General features: G+C 31.7%; 2 protein-coding genes across 2 annotated transcripts in view; one reads left to right on the top strand and one right to left on the bottom strand.

The window, feature by feature from the left end:
• Positions 1–3,362: 3,362 nt before the first annotated feature.
• Ndfip (Nedd4 family interacting protein) lies at positions 3,363–10,199 on the bottom strand. The gene is made up of 7 exons (XM_088276033.1): positions 10,065–10,199; positions 9,756–9,900; positions 8,171–8,310; positions 7,100–7,226; positions 5,854–6,039; positions 4,572–4,656; positions 3,363–3,715 (listed from the first exon to the last, which is right to left on the bottom strand). Exons 1-7 carry the CDS (start codon positions 10,089–10,091, stop codon positions 3,679–3,681), a joined length of 747 nt encoding a protein of 248 aa, XP_088132159.1. The 5' UTR covers positions 10,092–10,199; the 3' UTR covers positions 3,363–3,678.
• A 1,414-nt stretch (positions 10,200–11,613) lies between these two features.
• The window catches only part of Mtmr6 (Myotubularin related protein 6), a 93,384-nt gene continuing 87,650 nt past the window's right edge, over positions 11,614–17,347 (top strand). The window contains exon 1 of the mRNA XM_088276031.1: positions 11,614–11,845. Within this exon, the coding sequence (XP_088132157.1) occupies positions 11,822–11,845 (24 nt within the window). The 5' untranslated portion in view covers positions 11,614–11,821. The remainder of the gene's footprint in view (positions 11,846–17,347) is intronic.

Below are 17,347 nucleotides of genomic sequence, written 5' to 3'. Positions count from 1 at the left end.
TAATAAACGTATATATACTTTTTTCATCACATTAGTGATGAGTAATTTACATTTAAAAAAATTATTACATCCAATGTGTTAGTGAAAAATTTTTCACTCTTTGCTATCTTTTACAACCCGAAATTTCACTCAATTACCGTTCGACAGTATCATAGACATATAAAGCATTTGATATAATACTCCGGAATTTCGTTTTTCATATCGGAACGGATGGCAAAAGACAAGGAGATCTGTTTTGATCTAATTACAATGAAAATATATACACGCTATGTTTACTATCCTAGATATTTACAATTTTTATACGTTGGACTGAGCACGATTAATAAAACTTTAGTTTTAATTTCAAATAGGCAATGTACCAAGTATTATGAATTTACTTTAAATAAAACGATAGGTACGGGAAAATAATCAAAATGGTTTGATTCAATTGCTAAGCACTCTATAAAAAAAATAACTAAACCCTTCTACACACAACACATAAAAATATTCTCAATTTGGATAACAGTAAAAGTGACATTTTCAAAATTTACCAGGAAATAAAGAAAAAACACTGCTATTTGATCAATTCTTGGAAACAACCACTACTTAATATGCATATTATTTGCACCATTGCATTAAACACAATTCTACTGAAAAATTGGCAAGCCAAAATTTTCATATACATACTATGTACATATTCCCTTTATAATGTTCTACGAACAGTGAAAATCTTATAAATTTTCATAGTCAAATTCAAGTTACTATGTTAAACACTCACTCAAACCAGGTCTATATGGATTTTTTACACAGTCTGCTGACAATTCTTTAGTTAAGTGTGTTGATTTTTGCAGATGCATTTTGAATTTTTTATAATCCAATAAAATTTTCATGTATGTATATTATTCTGTTCTCTGTGCCTAAAACCGTGAATATCAGTTGCCTATATGAATATTTGAAAAGCCCTAAATCCACTAATAAATCTAAGTCTTCACGGGCTTTGTAAAGTACTTAATAATAATAATAATAAAAATAAAATATAGATTTTTAAACATTTGTGTACATTGAAAGTAACAAAAATTGGGACTAGTGTTTAAAAGATTTTCGTGGTATATTTAGTAAATTCTGTTGGCATTTACAAGATGTTTTGAAAAAAAACATAATTAAGGAATTTTTATTAGCTTTTTTATATAAATATGTTATCCCAGCAGATTTTTTAAAACTATTTGGGATTATATTATTCCTTTCAGACAAAATTTTTAAATTAACAAACACCACAATGACCTTTCTTGGGCTGCAACACAAAACATTAAGATAATGACAATTTTTTTACTTTAATTTTTTTTAAGGCTCATATTTTGAGCATTAATGTACATATCTATTTAATGCGTGAAGAGAAAGGGCATTAAAGTAATTGTTAGTTATTATTTTTGCCTAAAAGAGGAGAATAAGATTTTATTTAAATTGTGAAATCACGCAGAATTTAAATTTTGAATTCAGAAATTTAACCATAAAAAATAAACTAACAAGCAGTATATATATAATAAAAATAGACATTATTCCCATCACAATAAATATACACCAAACTATAACCATAATAAAAGATTGATAAAAATCTTTAAAATTTATAATGAATTCTGAAAAAGTCAAAAGAGCTATTCTTATTCTTTGTCGATGGTGCATACAACACTGCGTAAGACTAATGCAGTGTAGTCACATTCGTAAATTACTATAAGTAAGGTTGTCAATCTTACTAAAAAGTGAGATATTGATACCACATTTAATACGAATCTGGATTAGTATATTAACACATTGTAGTCGGGCGCTTCGAACAATAGACTCTAGCCTATAGCGGGTGTTTTTCGCGATTGGCGCAAAATAATAGCGCTTTCTTAAAATTGACACTATTTCTAAACCAAATAATATTTTCGATTGAAATTTTCAAACAAATCATATATGACATTTGATCATCAAAAATAAATTATAATCATAATTTTTAATTAAGTATTCCATATTTCACAATTTTTGAAGCATTGTAAACTATAAAAAATAGTCTTCCCCTCCGAGGTATCATTCCCTATACAATGCTAATATATTCAAATAATAACACACCAAACAGTAAACAAAACAGTGCGAGCGGTATGAAAAATAGTCCAATACGTGAAATGGCTCAAACTAAAATTGAGATTGAGATCGCATAAAAACTCTAGATTTCTGGGGATGCCTTTACAAGCGACACACTAGCCAATCTGGACAAGACATCTCAAATAACGTCAACAGACTATCGTCTAGCACCCAGGTAGCAGATTACCCTTCAACGCGTTTTATTTCACGCTGATAACAAACCCGTATATTGCCGTTTCCCGCCGATAACCAACAGTCGACAAAAACGGCATTTGCCGTGTCCCACAGTTGACCGACAGTCCGCGAAAAACGGCAAATGCCGTGTCCCGACGACAACGTGTTAATTTTGACTCCACTCCTTATGTCTGTTTCCGTAGTGTGGTGGCTAAGGGTTTTGGGTTTTGACTACCATGTTCGCAATATTATAGAAAAATATAACCTTCGCTTATTTAGTGGCAAGTCTGACAATACCATATATTTTACATTGTGTGTTTTATATACAATTTTCATAATTTCAAATAATCAAATTTCAATTATAATTCAATTTTCCAAGAAACGTCAGTGAGTAAACTAAAAATTTCCAGTAAAATTACAGAGTAGCTCCTTCAACAAGTTATATATCAGTGAATTTATTTATAAATTTATTGATTTTATTAATGATAAAGTAATATCTCGGAGCCATTAAATAAAAAAATAACGGGATAGGTAAAAATCTACGTAATTTCCTCCCCTATATATTTTAAAAGTGGCTCTCAAGATATTGCTTTATTATAACGGATAATAAATTTGAATGATCACAGAAATACTACAATACAAGACGAATTGTAGAAATAATGACTCTAATTTTCAACTATAAAAAATAAAAACAAGAGAAACAAAACCAACCAGAGCTTATTAAGTTTAACTAAATAAATCTAAAATGCCTTTTATAAATAATTACCTATAACACATTTTAAAGGATATCCTAACAGAAAATTAACATTAGAATCAATAAAAAATAAAGCTACAGCATTTTTGAATGATTTAAAAAATTTATATCATTACACGTGTTATGTAATAAATCATAGAACTACAGCATACATTTTATTATCTTGAATAAGTTACAAAATATTTACAGTAGACTCTCTCTTAACCGCGCCGCTTTAACTGGCCTCTTCTAGGAATTAATTTTTGGAGTGACGCGTGGCTTTTTCCCGTACATATTTTTTACAATTTGCGAAATGTTAATTTCTAATGCGTGAGTTTCTAATACAGAGTAAAAGTTTTGTTTTCTTAGTGTTTTGAAAAATGATGTTTTTTTTTCTTCCATGCGAATTTTTTTTTTAAATGTGTTTTTTACCCACCTTCTCTTTAACCGGCTTTTTCGTTATCCGGCCCCAGGTCGGTCTCGTCAAGGCTGGTTAGAGAGCGTCTACTGTAGTTTAAAAAGTGCTTCGCTACTACATTTTCTATTATTTTCAAATACATTTATACACCATTGAAATATGCGAGAATAACTTTATATAGTTTAAGGCAATATTGTACCGCATTATTTATAGAAGACTACAGTCTTGCATGTAGGTACAATAGACTCCCGATTTACCGAGATGGATAGTGAAAAACGTTGCCAGTAGATCTAAAAAAAAATATATAAAAAAATTATTTTAAATTGATGTAAGAAGTTACGTGCTTAAGATACCCAAATTCACAGACAACATAAACAGCCGACTACACCTCGACAACTTCTGTTGAATTCATGAGGGTACTACTGTTGCCACTTTCGACACAAAACTGATTTTGACAGTATAAAACTGAACGACATTCTTTCAGTTATTTTTTTAAAGGATATATGTTTCATATAACTTCTTTTACCAAGCAAGCAATACCAAATATAATGTGCACATGTTTTATAAGAGGGAAGTGTGTTTGATCGTGGTAAAAACGTTTTTTATATTTTTGGTAGCTGCTTTTTTTGTAATTTTCGAAAACAAAACATACCGGATAATTCACTTCCCAGTTAATTCGGTAAATTGAGTCTCGCACTTGAAAAACTCAAATTATTACCAATTGAATCGCTATATTTGTATCAACTGATTTTATAAAAGGAAAAAGTTGGAAAGCCTATCGATTGACTACTTTGTTCAAATAACAATGATTAAATACCTTTTTTATAAATAAAACTGCATATATATTCCTAAACCATGGTGAACTTGTTCTTATTTAGTAAATTAAATCAGTTTAGATAGTGTAAATTAGTAAATTGAAAATAAAGTGCCACACATTTTTCGATACGCATTTTTCAATAGTAAGTAATCTATTAATATTGGTTCTGGCAAACATTTGGAAATTTTGGAATGATCATTTTATAGTTTGCATTGACTCATAAATAATATTTTATGATTAAAGAAATTAATATTATTTGAAATAAATAAATTTTTGGAGCATACGAATGTATGAAAATTTTTACAAAATTTTAATTGAAAACCAGCAACCTTTCTTGAGCGTTTCCCGAAAGTAGGCGCCATCCTCTCTTTATATTCAGGTATTGGATTATTGCGCGGATGCAGATAAGCACACCTGAAAATTTAAAAATGATAATGAACGATTATAATGTCTTTTCACATTTTTTTGTTGTAGTAAAACCCATGAAGCCTTTATGTTAACACATTGTGTGCGGGAAACACTTAAAAGCGTCTTTTACATACTGTTGGTAGAGAGCAGGAGATGCTTATAAGCATTCTATTTGCTTACTTTGCCTATAGCGAGAGACGCCAAAAAACATTGTACAGATCGGAGTTGGGTTTGCGGTTACTTGCGATAAATATACTTATTAGATTCGGGGTCGATAAAAAAACCGCCCGCCAACGATGTATTAAAGGCTTGTCCGTACATGAAAATACCTAGACCGATTTTTAAAACAATCTTGAATTTTGTTTGAAACTTGCATTTGAAAATTTGAATGAAGCTTGCGATACTAGCACACTATGGGCGGGAAAGGTATTCGTACCAGTTTGGTCGATTGATGCTAAAGGATGAGAAGGGTATTTTTACTTCGGGCTTATTACCAAGTCAGAAATAAAGGAATTACATACTAAATGTTTTTAGGCAAACATTATGAACCAATCTCTTTGTTAAGGTCATCACTATATATGTATTATGATTATCAAATCCTATTGCCAGCGGTGGGATTTGATTTGTTTTGAGAAAAGCCTACTTTTGTCACAGGCTTCACTAAAGAAATCATTAATTGAGATACTGATTTCTTCAAAAGATAAGAAAATCAATAACATGGTGGAGAGTCTAGAAAAGCAAGCCATATGATGAGATGGTCATGGATGTTATACGAACGAAGGGCTTATGCAAACTAAAACATAAAAATTACTCCTGAATGGAGAAAACCCGGGTTTGTAAACAAGTATTTAGACACTCAAAAATTCAGTGGTCAAATTATAGGCTGCATAAAAAATCATCATCATGTTTCCAGGCGTTCCCCAGTATATAAAAATAATCCGGGATTCGGTCATTGCATACATCCAAATAAAAGGTTCTCAGGCGTAAAAAACACCTGTCCGAAGTGTGCTAGCTTTGCAGTTAGGTATCCACTGTCATCGTCATTAATAATAATTGGTTATCATGCAATTTTTTTCATAAAACTTCAGAACTTCAGAAACTTCATTTTTTCAGAAAAGGCAATAATTTAGTTTGAATTTTAGATACAGTGATAGAATACATTACTCTTCTTTATATTGAGATATTAATAATCTAGTTACTCACCAAAGGCCATAATTAACCAGCACAGCCAAGAGTTGTCGTGGCTAGCAAACTCGGTGGAATGTTTGACAATGAGGGTCCACTTGGCCAGAGACAATCCAAACCCAGAGAGAGCTCCGTAACGGGACGCGATGGTGTGACAGAAGCACATCAACAGCAGGAAACCGATCCAATTGAACAGGAAAGCCACTGAAAATCAATCCATTGAAGAAATAAATAAAATTTCACTAACACATTATTCGTGGGAAACGCTTAACCTTTCCACTTTCGATGTCCGACTTTCTCTAGAGAGTGGGTTTTTTTACATTAAATGTGATTTTTTTAAAATGAATTCTTTGTATTATGAAGATAAAAATTATGTAAGAATAATTAAAATAAAAAATAAAGCTCACCATCTCTAGGTTTTATTTAATGACAAAGATAAATACAAATATCCACAGATGTCATTACTATACAAACTGACAGATAGACTTCGACGTTCATTAACGTCGATACTCCTTTAATGAAAATTCGCACCAACGTTCATTTACGTCCATACTCCCGGAAAGGTTAAAAGCATCTTTAACATGCTGTTAGTAGAGAGCTGGAGAAGCTTATTAACGTTCTATTTGCTTACTTTTGGTAGAGCGCGAGAGACACCAAAAAATATTGTACAGATCGGAAGTGGGTTTGCGGTTACTTGTGATTAGTATACTGAGGGTCGGACGGCAGACTTTCTGAGTATATTTAGGAGCAGGGTTAATGAAAAACCCGCTGACAACAATGTGTTAATTATAGTCAAATGAAATATTTTTCCAATGATACAAACAGAACAGTCAATTAAATGTGAATTTTTAAATCACTCAAAATTGTCATTCCTGTAAATAAGAATTAGCAAACGGCATATAATTCAATTGCTTATGCAACCGGCGAATCAAGACTGATGTTAAAAAGTAAAAATTTACTTACTGTCTTAATACATTGTTTTCGAGAAAGTGTCAAGTGCAAGTGTCTTTTACATATTGTTAAGAGCGGGAGACACTTATAAGCGTTCTATTTGCTTATTTGGTAGAGTGTGAGAGATGCCAAAAAACATTGTACAGATCGGAATTGGGTTTGCAGTTTCTTGTGATTAGGTTACTTGTGATTTGTATACGACCCTAACTAGTATACTAATTAGGGTCGGGGTTGATAAAAGAAAAAGTTAAAGGAAGCATTTATGCGTCAAGTTTGAGTATAATAAATAAAGTTGAAGAACAAAATAAATTACCAAAGAATGCCGTGAAGAACATAAAATCGGTTCCGAGGATTCCATTGTCGGCATCAAAGTCAGCCTGGCCCTCCACAGAGTCCATGGTGAGGAAGGCTGTGATCGGCGGAGGCTGAGCACCCGGAATCTGAGACAAAATTGCCCATCAATACGAATGGAAACAACATAATAGCACATAGAACAACCAGATAGTGTTATTATATTACCAGATAGTGCAAGTATTATTGTCAAATGACAAAATTTGGAAGCCATTGTCTATATGGGAATCCTCATGTCCAATGGCACAAACGAACCCTTTAGTTACTAGGACTTTTGGGGTTACTGTGCCAGAAAAACAACAATTTAAACAAAAATAATTCAAATATCAAATGTGTTAGATAATTTATAAACACTCTGTGCCATTGTTCTATCTTTGGTGTAGCAAAAATATCTCTCGGATTTTATATAACTAAATGTATGCAACGTTATAAAAAATCACTAACTAAATGGCTAGCAAATAAATGCTGCTCGCTCAATGTCCACCTCATTTTTATGCCATACGCATAACACTGAAGATCAAACGATGCTAACATAATTGTTGACATCCGGTATTGAAAGGAATACAGTCATTAACAAATAAATTTATTAAATTTTTTTTTTCTAATGCATGTTTGACATTTGTATCAATTTACTATATATTGTTTATTAAATTAACCTTGATAGGTTAAAATTTATATTTTCGAATAATATCACAGGTTTACACAACTTACCTTTCGCGGAAACAAAATTGGTTTGATGTGCTTTGTTTTTCTCGAATCTCTTTAAGTATTTTTGTAATATAACAAATAATTGTAAAATATAAATGATCAAAACTTCTAAATTTAGATGTATAACTTATTGAAGAAAAAAAAACATAATATGAATCGAAAATTTTTACACAACCCTGAACGAATCCCTAAAATACTGTCCAAAATGTATCTGATACTTTTATAAATCATTACGTCAGATCTGGTACTTCTCGCTGGAGTACCGAAAGCCGATATATCGGATTTTGATAACCGAAGGGTTAATAAATGATATGATTTTGATTACCCTGGGCTGTGTCTCTCCCTGCAGGGACTTCTCCATTTGGACCTCCTCGTAGGTGGGCAGTTTGCTGTTGGCAGCCACATCGTAGGGAGGGGGGGCCGAGAAGTCTGCCTTGGGAGGAGGTATGCTGTCCATACTGTTGTCTGAAAAGTCACGGAGACAATAACTAACCAGTTTTTAAACTGTTCTATTGACTCATTTAACTAACTAACTATCACTCCGCTTCAACGCCGGGGTAGGCAGAGAGAATTTAAATTAAATTTTTTTTTAATAAAAAGATAAATATTTGTGTTTTCATTATTTACAAAAATACTTCAATTTCATACTATTTCTATGACCCTACGCGGCTTATTATTAGAAATAGGTATCAAATTGTGCTAGAGTGGGTTTGAACCGAGAAACTCTGACCCAACAGTCCGCGACACCTAACACGGGACCACAACCCGACACGAACATGGAACACCATACCACTTTGTCTTTGCAAACATTCCTCGCCTCTTCCATATTTATGCATCTCCTCATAAATACCCGTCGATTCTTTTGACTCTTGACCTGGCCGCTTTCAAGTATTCGATCGTGACAAGTTTTCCTCGGTCTTCCTCCGCATCTTTTCCAACTATGTTCGCCTCATAAATTAGTTTTACCATTCTTTCCTCACTCATTTGTTCCACATGTCCAATCCATCCCAACACACCTTTCTTAATTTTATTGATGGAATTGATAAATGAGCCTTCATTGATAGTGTTGCCGTAACTAAAAATCTTAATTTGGAAACATTTAATAAAAAAGTATACAAATTGATACTTTTCTATCAATCAATGGGGAAGAAAATATAAATTAAAAAATAACTTTAGAGAAGGCAAAAAATGTTTATCAGGGATTAAATTTATGTAACAAAACTATATATAATAATCTGTTTCTTGTTGAAGTGTTTAAATATGAAAATATATTTATATTTGTGGATGGCCCAGTTTAACTTATAGTATATAGCGATTTTGTCCACCTCCGTAGGAGAGGTTGCTGGAGGTCCCGGGTTCGATTACCAGGGGAAGTGAAATAAATACAAATGATTTTTCCCTCTAATATTTATTCAATATTACCCTGAACTGGTACCTGAAGCGCAGGGCTGATCACCTTTCCTTCATATGTTAAACGATCAAGATAACACTGTTTTTATATGATGCAGTTTCTTATGCACCATTGGGTGCGGATAAGGGTTAGAAGAAGAAGATAGCGATTGAAGAGAGCACATCACTTTTTAAAGATGAAAAGTTTAGCATCTTTAAAAAAAAAGGTATGGCAAAGTGCTTTTGTATGAGAAGGTCATAACATATTGTTGATGAATCACAAACAATCGCTGGTACTAATTAATCACTTTGTGTTTATGACACACGTTTGTACATATTTTTTTATTAATTTAGGCCACATAAACAAAAGGTAGGAATAGAGTCAAGAACAGCCATCTTTTAAGTGATTTAAAATTCAATGAAAAATTAAAGGTACACTCTAAAACATATGTCTGTTATTTTGTATAAAAAAGGAATGTCAACAATAAAATTAAAATGGAATGAATTATGACAATACATACCCGACATTTGCATATATTGGTTTATCATATTCATACGAGTTCGACTAAAGAGATCTGCGTGTGACATTCCGGGAGGTGGCACGGCAACTGTCAAGGGCGTGTTGATCGGCAAAACCGCAGAATTATTGGTGTTTTCCCCCATATTCTGCAATAAAACAACATATTGCATTAGAAATGAGTATTATAATGCACAAATATAATCCATACCAGATGTCAAATCAAACAAAATAAAAGTGACGAGCGTTAAAAAACATGTTCCCGAGTTGCTAAGAGTATGCTGTCATTTAATATTTGAAGATGTACACGAACCGTTTCATCCGGATTATTTGTATCCATTTTCTAGTAAAATTTCTCACGATAAAACTGTCAGCGAAAATAAATCAATAACAGAGATCCCACGAACAAATATTTTCCAAAACGCACAGCTAAAATTGTCCTTGAAACAAAACTATAGACAAATGGACAAAAGTCAAAGATAAAGTACAACATACATACACTTCGTCAAACCTATCTGTAGAACGGTTAAAAATAAAATAATTATTTTACCTACCTACATACATTTATCAAAAAAATAGAGTAGTAAAACCTATTTTTTGTAAAAAAAAAGGTGAGGTCACCACGTAGTACAAAATAAATTTTTAAAGTTTAATGACACTTTAATATGTTAAAACCAAGCCCACAGTTAAAAAAATAATTCATTTAATTAAACAACAGCGAAACTTAGAGTAAAGGGAAGACTAATCAAGCATATGAGACAAATTATTGTTTAAAAACTCTTGGAAAGTACACCCTTCGTCGGTAGTTAGCATACGCCAAACAGTATCCGATCCAAAAAAAACTTTTTTATGATCTATTTTTCGTCTTCTTGTAGCAGCGTATACAGTGAAAAAAAATTCCTGATCCAGGTTTACGTATGCAGAAAGCGCTAAAGTCAACTTATATAACTTGTGAAAACTTGTTTAAATTAACCACAATTTACCTTTAATCACATTTAAACATAAGATTTCTAGTGAGTTATCATTGAAATCAAATATATATTTGTTATTAAGCTTGTTTCGTTTACTAATTCAGTATGAGGTTAAAGGCCAGATAATTGACAGACAATCGTAGAAAGACAAGAAATAGTAATCGCACATCCATTTCAAAAGATACATACATGCTGTAATTTTTTTATTTACAAAACTCGTTTTAGAAACGGTAAAAATGTAAGAGAATTGTTAAGAAATTAGTTCCTTGAATTAGAGATAATTTTCCGATGAAATTGAATGTAGACAGAGATTGTATTGTACCCATCTCAACTTTTTGTGTATGGAATTGTCTATGTATATAGGTAAATGTTTTCTTATTCTTTGTCCGCCTCCGTAGTGTAATGGTCAGCACGCTCGGCTACCGTTCTGGAGGTCCCGGGTTCGATTCCCAAGGGGGTTAAAATAAATATAAGTTTTCACTGTAATATTTATTCAATATTATCACCCTAGACTGGTACCTGAAGCGGAGGGCTGATCACCTTTCCTTCATGTGTAAACGATCAAGATAACACTGCGTTTATATGACGCAGTGCCCTATGCATCATTGGGGTGCAGATAAGGGTTTTATTATTTATATTATTCTTTACACGGGTTAGCATTTTATCTGATACGATTCTTATTAGACAACGTGATACCGTTTTAAAGGGATAAATTATTCCTATTTGTCATTCCAACTTGTGTTAATAGATAGGTAAAAATATTTATTAGAAAACATACTACACACGTACATACTAAACAGGAAAAATAGGGCATGAAATTTTGTATTCCGACATTTTTTTACAAATAAACAGATATTATGTGCAGGAGACTTAATGTTCAGGTTAGCCAACAAGATAAAACGACTAAAGTTTTGTTTGACAAGCGGTTGCTAAACATATGGGTGACATTTTGAAGTGTAGAATTACTGTTTTATACATAAATACTTTATTTATTTGATGTTTCTTAGTGTAGTAAACTTGTTTTTTTGTCATGAAATAATTTTGAGTTTTTATTAGAATTTTTGTGTATTTGTTGACATTTGGGTGAAAGTTTTTGAAGATGGATCTCATCAGAACACCTAAGGTGAGTCAGCTGTCATTATTTTTTAAAAATTATTTTATTTGCCATTTAATCAGCGATCATCGTTGCATTAATGTATCGTATTTATCATGAACATATTAAAAAAAATATTGATTTGCTCCACCGACTTGACAATATCATATAAATTTTGTATTTTTTTTCTAATTAGAACACTAATGGTAACATTTTACTGTCTTGTTTATACTTCGAATAGTAGATAAAAGCATTATCGTAGAATGTGAACAATGTATCCAGTGAAGATAATTGATTTTACTTTTTTAGATACCTACTAATGTAATTATGTTTATTAACATACTTTATTATGATAATATTACTGTAAGTATGCCATCACTATCATTATATTTTTGCATAAGTGTAGAAAGTAATTTTGACCATATTGATTATTCTCTTCTTCTATGCGTGTCATATCAGGTCTCCCTGATGTTGACTATCACACAGTAATTGTCCTTTTCTTGGGCAGCTCTAAACAGCGCCTCGACGGTCATAATCCTCGTCCAATCTCGTATATTCCGGAGCCAGGAGATCTGTCTTCTGCCCACACTAATAATAATAAATAATAACCATAATAGTTTATAAATAATATTGTAATTACTAATTTACAAACTTTGTTCTACACTATTGAGAAGATTGTTAATATTAACATATTGTTTGCGGTAAATGCTTAAAAGCGTCTTTTACATACTGTTAGTAGAGTGCGGGAGACGCTTAAAAGCGTTCTATTTGCTTACTTTTGGTAGAGCGCGAGAGACACCAAAAAATATTGTACGGATTGGAATTGGGTTTACGGTTATTTGTGATTAGGTTACTTATGATTAGTAGACGACCCTTATTAGTACATTAGTTAGGATCGAGGTTGATGAAAAAACCTCACTATATCAATGTGTTAACTGCTATTACTACTACTACTGCTACTAGCATCACGTCATTATTTGCAGGGATAGACAGAGAGGATAGAACTCTACGTTATTCTGTCCTAACATCTTTCCTAGTTTCCTTCACATCCATACATCTAGTCATACGTGCCCTCCGGTGACGTAGACTTTTGACACAACCAAATCTTAGGTACTGATTGATCTGGTTATGCTAAGTTTTATTTGGTCGTCTTCGTTCTATACTTTCTTAGTCATTCTTTTGTTATCCATTCACCCCATATGTCTATACCACCTTAAAGAACTTATTAATTTATTTACAACATTTTGAGTGTGTCCAAATACTTGTTCACAAATCCGGATTATCTCCAATTATAGGAGTTATTTTTCATATTATTTTTTGACATCTCATCAAATATGAAGAAGAATATGGAAGTCTGGGCATTTACGGGGCTGACGACCGTCATAGGCTGGTTTAAGTGATCACTTTACACACATGTAACATTCACCAATTCAACCCGTTATTGACAACCACACTACTCAAATTCTTGGAAGTTCTATATATATGAACCAATTTAGAAACCTTGTTCTTGAATCACTAGAACTTCACTAGAGACATCTATTGGTGAGATGAAAAGAAGCTTTTTATCAAGCAGAAACTTTTATATTAGTATGTGAGGTCCGAATCCTGGATTATAATCACATACATAAGAAACGCCAGAAAATATCATTTTCATTTTTATTATTTTAGCTTACAATTTGACCAGTTAATTTTTTTACAATAATTTGAGCGTGTCCAAATACTTGTTCACAATCTAGATTATTTCCAATTATAGGAGTTATTTTTCATATTAATTTTTGACATCTCAAAATTTTTATTTATTTATTATTCATAATCTTTTCAATTATTCCTAGTTCAACCATCATCTGGTGAAATGGTGGTTTGGTAGTCTTTTACATGGAAATAAGGTCAGTCTTGATCGGTCTTTCACTTCAGTTACCAAATTTTGAAAGGAGCAAAAGATGTATTAATTGTATGCTTAAAATCCATGTAAAACTAATTGCAACCAAAGTTGACTTATAGCACTTCAATTTAGCTGTGAAGTTTGTACAGTGGTAATAATCTTTGCTGACTTTGAAATGAAACTGAAAATCGAAAGGAATAAAAATATATTTTATGATAGAGCTATTGTGAAAGTAATATTGTTTTCATGTTAGCTTATTTATTAATTGATTCTGAAAAATCACATTATCGCTCTCCACTATTAAGATGGACACAGTTGTTATGTATTTTATAAAAATGATCAATTTTATGTGAATAAAAATGTTTGTATAAAATATTCATATTAATTTTTCAGTCAGTACCATTTTCTTACTCATTACTAATTCCCTAGTAATTAAAAAAATGGCAAACCAAAGTCATGAATTGAGAATTTTGACTTAAAGTGTAAATTAATTTTGCATGAAATATGTCTTTAATTTCACAATTATTTGAATTTTTAAGAATATTGTGCTAATTATGATATCTTTCATTTGAAAACATATCGAAGGAAGAAGAAAAAGGAATATTTATTACCTAAAAACAAGAACTTTTATAATCAACAAAATGCTTTTAGTCAATAAAAGTATTACTGAAAACCAAGGCATGCCTAGAAATCGTAAATATTAAATTTATTTCAATTTATATTGTACACATTACTTGGTTATATTTTTACTGATGAAAACAATTGCCATCTCACAAATATAACGATAAAAAATTAACATACGACAACTTGATTTATATACATATTTTGTATGACAAACATGTATTTAAAAAATATATTTCCCTCATTATTTAACGGGCGTGCGTTTAAAAAATTTGAAGCTAAAATTGTTTGAGGTTTTTTCTCTGAAAAAAAAAAAATTATTCTCGAAAATTGTTTATCGTATTGGAAACCCGGATAAGGTCGCGAATACCTATTAACCTACTATTTAAAAATTATCAGTTAAATGTTCAGCACTATCTTAATATGTCTCGTTTCGCTCAGCATTGTCTAGCGCGGTTTGATTGGTAAATAATCAAAATGTCATCCTTTAAGATTCTTCAACTGATTGATATCAAAACTAATTCAGATATTATTTACTGATATGGCATTAAATTTGTAAAATGACATGTTGATTATCAAAAAAAAATTAACACTTGTATTAGACCACTAATTGAGCTTAATTTCATTTCGCACGACTAGTTTCGAAAACTACAGTTAGTAGTTTCATCGACACGTGATCACACAAACTAACGGCCAAAAAACATTGAAGTATTGGTGGAGGTAATAACTAGAGAAATAAAACTCAATTATTGATTAACTCAATTATTTCTAACCCTACTTCGCACCCAATGGTGCATAGGGTGCGTAGTAGGGCACCATTTGGTGCGTAGTGCCCTAAACTCCAGATACAGCAAAGGAATGACAGGTGGAAAAGTATTCTGACAAAACATATTGATTGAAGCGTCGATAAAGACCCTGCAATCGATATAATATTCCTGTAATTGGGACACTCTTTTATATTATTAATGTGTTTGGACCATGTGAGTTGGGAACCCAAATATTTCGTCAGATTTTTTTGTTTCAGGCGATCGTTTTCGATGTTAAAATTTTTTTTAAATTATTTATTTGGCAGTCACCCAGTAAAAGGATGTTTCTGCCAGTGTCAAGTATTATTTTTATTTACAAACAAAAAATAATAGAAGATAATAATAACAATTAATACAAAAGTTCATAGTTTAAATGCGTTTACATTTATCATTTTAGAAATTATGCTCGCAGTTTTAAAATTAGGTTAAAAAAAAGGGTGGATACTTGGGTGGGGAGTTGGATTCTTGCCCGTGTTAAGCTATTTAGAAAGTTCTCCTCTGTTGTGAGCGGACACTGAAAGAACGTATGGTTTGCATCCCCTATATCTTGTCCACATTTGCAATGTTTACATTAAGAGATTTCCTTTTTTTTCCGAAAAGAAGTAGTGAGTGTTAGTTTTATTGAAGCTCAGCTTACTAGGCCGCAAATCATTCTATCAATATCTCGAGATATTTTTTGATATTTTTCTCAAGCCCTTTTTGGGTTTTAACATGATAAAAAATCGATGTTCATATGTTGGGAGAATGATTGAAAATGTACCTTTATACGCATTCATACATAATTCCGTTTCCCCCCTAACAGTGTGTATTTTTCATTTGTTTTTTCACCACGCTCTCTGAGGCGCCACTTTCCACTTTTCACCCCCCGTTCAGTTGGCCACACATCTCGTTAGGGGATGGTCGCGTTCGTCGCCACCCCGAAATGCCCCACAAATTTGAATTTGACGTCTACGTGCGTGTAACTAGAACATTTTTGAGGGTGAAATAATTTAAAAGTGTTAAAAAAAATCCTTCATTTATTGGAAGTTTTAATGTATCTATGGTAATTTTTTAATCTATATCCTGTCCGTTTCTCGTATATTTTAATATTAACTTTTTATTAAGTGTCCTTGTATAACTGATATTACATATCGTTTATCTCACGACCAACTGCCGTAAATGACATTTTTACCGTTTTTCAGTTGGGAAAATTTACATTTTAAGGCCTAACATACGAAAAATCGCAGCTTAATCCCTAACATTGAACATAATTGAATTATTTGCTTAAAAATCCGTTTTTGTATTTAAAAAATAAGCTTTTCTTCGAAATAAATATATAGTTTTGGAAAGAAAAGAGCTACTGAAAGGTAAGGTCAAATATAAAATTCAAATATTATGTATTCTTAAAAAAAAAAACAAATTACGATATATATTCTTCAAAAATAATTGTTCGCGAACAAGATGTGTGGCGTCTCGCGCAGCCGATCGCGTACTGAATTGTATATTTGAGAGTAAACCCTTAAGAAAGTTCTGTAATTTACCCAGTTAAAGTTTTTATTGTTTTTATATCGCCGCGTAAAATGATTGGGATCATACCTCAAGTGAGATGACTTACTTTGTTACATTTATTTTAGCTTATCAATATTTTATACTATCGTTCATGCTCAGCACATATCGCTCACTCCTTTCAACAACATCATAAATCAAAAATCGTCAATTTTCAGTTATGCATGTTTTCGGAATGCCCAGAAAATGTACTATATCCCAGCAAAAGCGGCATATTTTTAACTTAATATTTACCCGCTACAGGGCAGAAAGTGTTGTTTTTGCATTTTGAAGAAAAGGTAATTTTTAATTATTTCTTTTAAATATACTAAATAGTTTTAAAATGGAGAAAAAACCTTCAGGTTTTACCTAAAAATATGTGTTGCACAGTAAAAAATCAATAAGTGGCTTGATATCTATTTTTAATACATTTCATTATATTCTTATACTTTAAAAACGGTCTCCTGAATAATCAAGTTTTTTGATATTGGACGTTGTTGAAAGGAGTGAGCGATATGAGTTGTCCTTTTTTCAAAAGTCATGTTGTCCATTTTAATTAAATTTGTAAATCATTTAAAAAAACATTTTAATAATAATCCCTTTTTAATATAAGTCTTACTTGGTAAATACCACTATTTCTTAAAATCTATTGTGACACTTGTTTCGTTGCATTCCGCAACATTTTTTTGATTTTTTTTG

The sequence above is a fragment of the Brachycentrus maculatus genome, unplaced genomic scaffold (assembly GCF_059751285.1).
Source record: "Brachycentrus maculatus isolate JH-2025_06_01 unplaced genomic scaffold, ASM5975128v1 h1tg001124l, whole genome shotgun sequence".
In the NCBI taxonomy this organism is placed as follows: Eukaryota; Metazoa; Arthropoda; class Insecta; order Trichoptera; family Brachycentridae; genus Brachycentrus; species Brachycentrus maculatus.
Note: the sequence above shows the minus strand (reverse complement) of the source record. Positions and strands in the feature narration are given on the sequence as shown.

Coding starts and splice junctions, on each gene's coding strand:
- Ndfip (XM_088276033.1), bottom strand. CDS start 10,091: ATGGATACAAATAATCCGGATGAAACG. Junction 4,657..5,853: donor CTGGTTAATTATGGCCTTTG/GTGAGTAACTAG, acceptor TTAAATTTTCAG/GTGTGCTTATCTGCATCCGC. Junction 3,716..4,571: donor TCGGGAAACGCTCAAGAAAG/GTTGCTGGTTTT, acceptor ATTTTTTTTTAG/ATCTACTGGCAACGTTTTTC.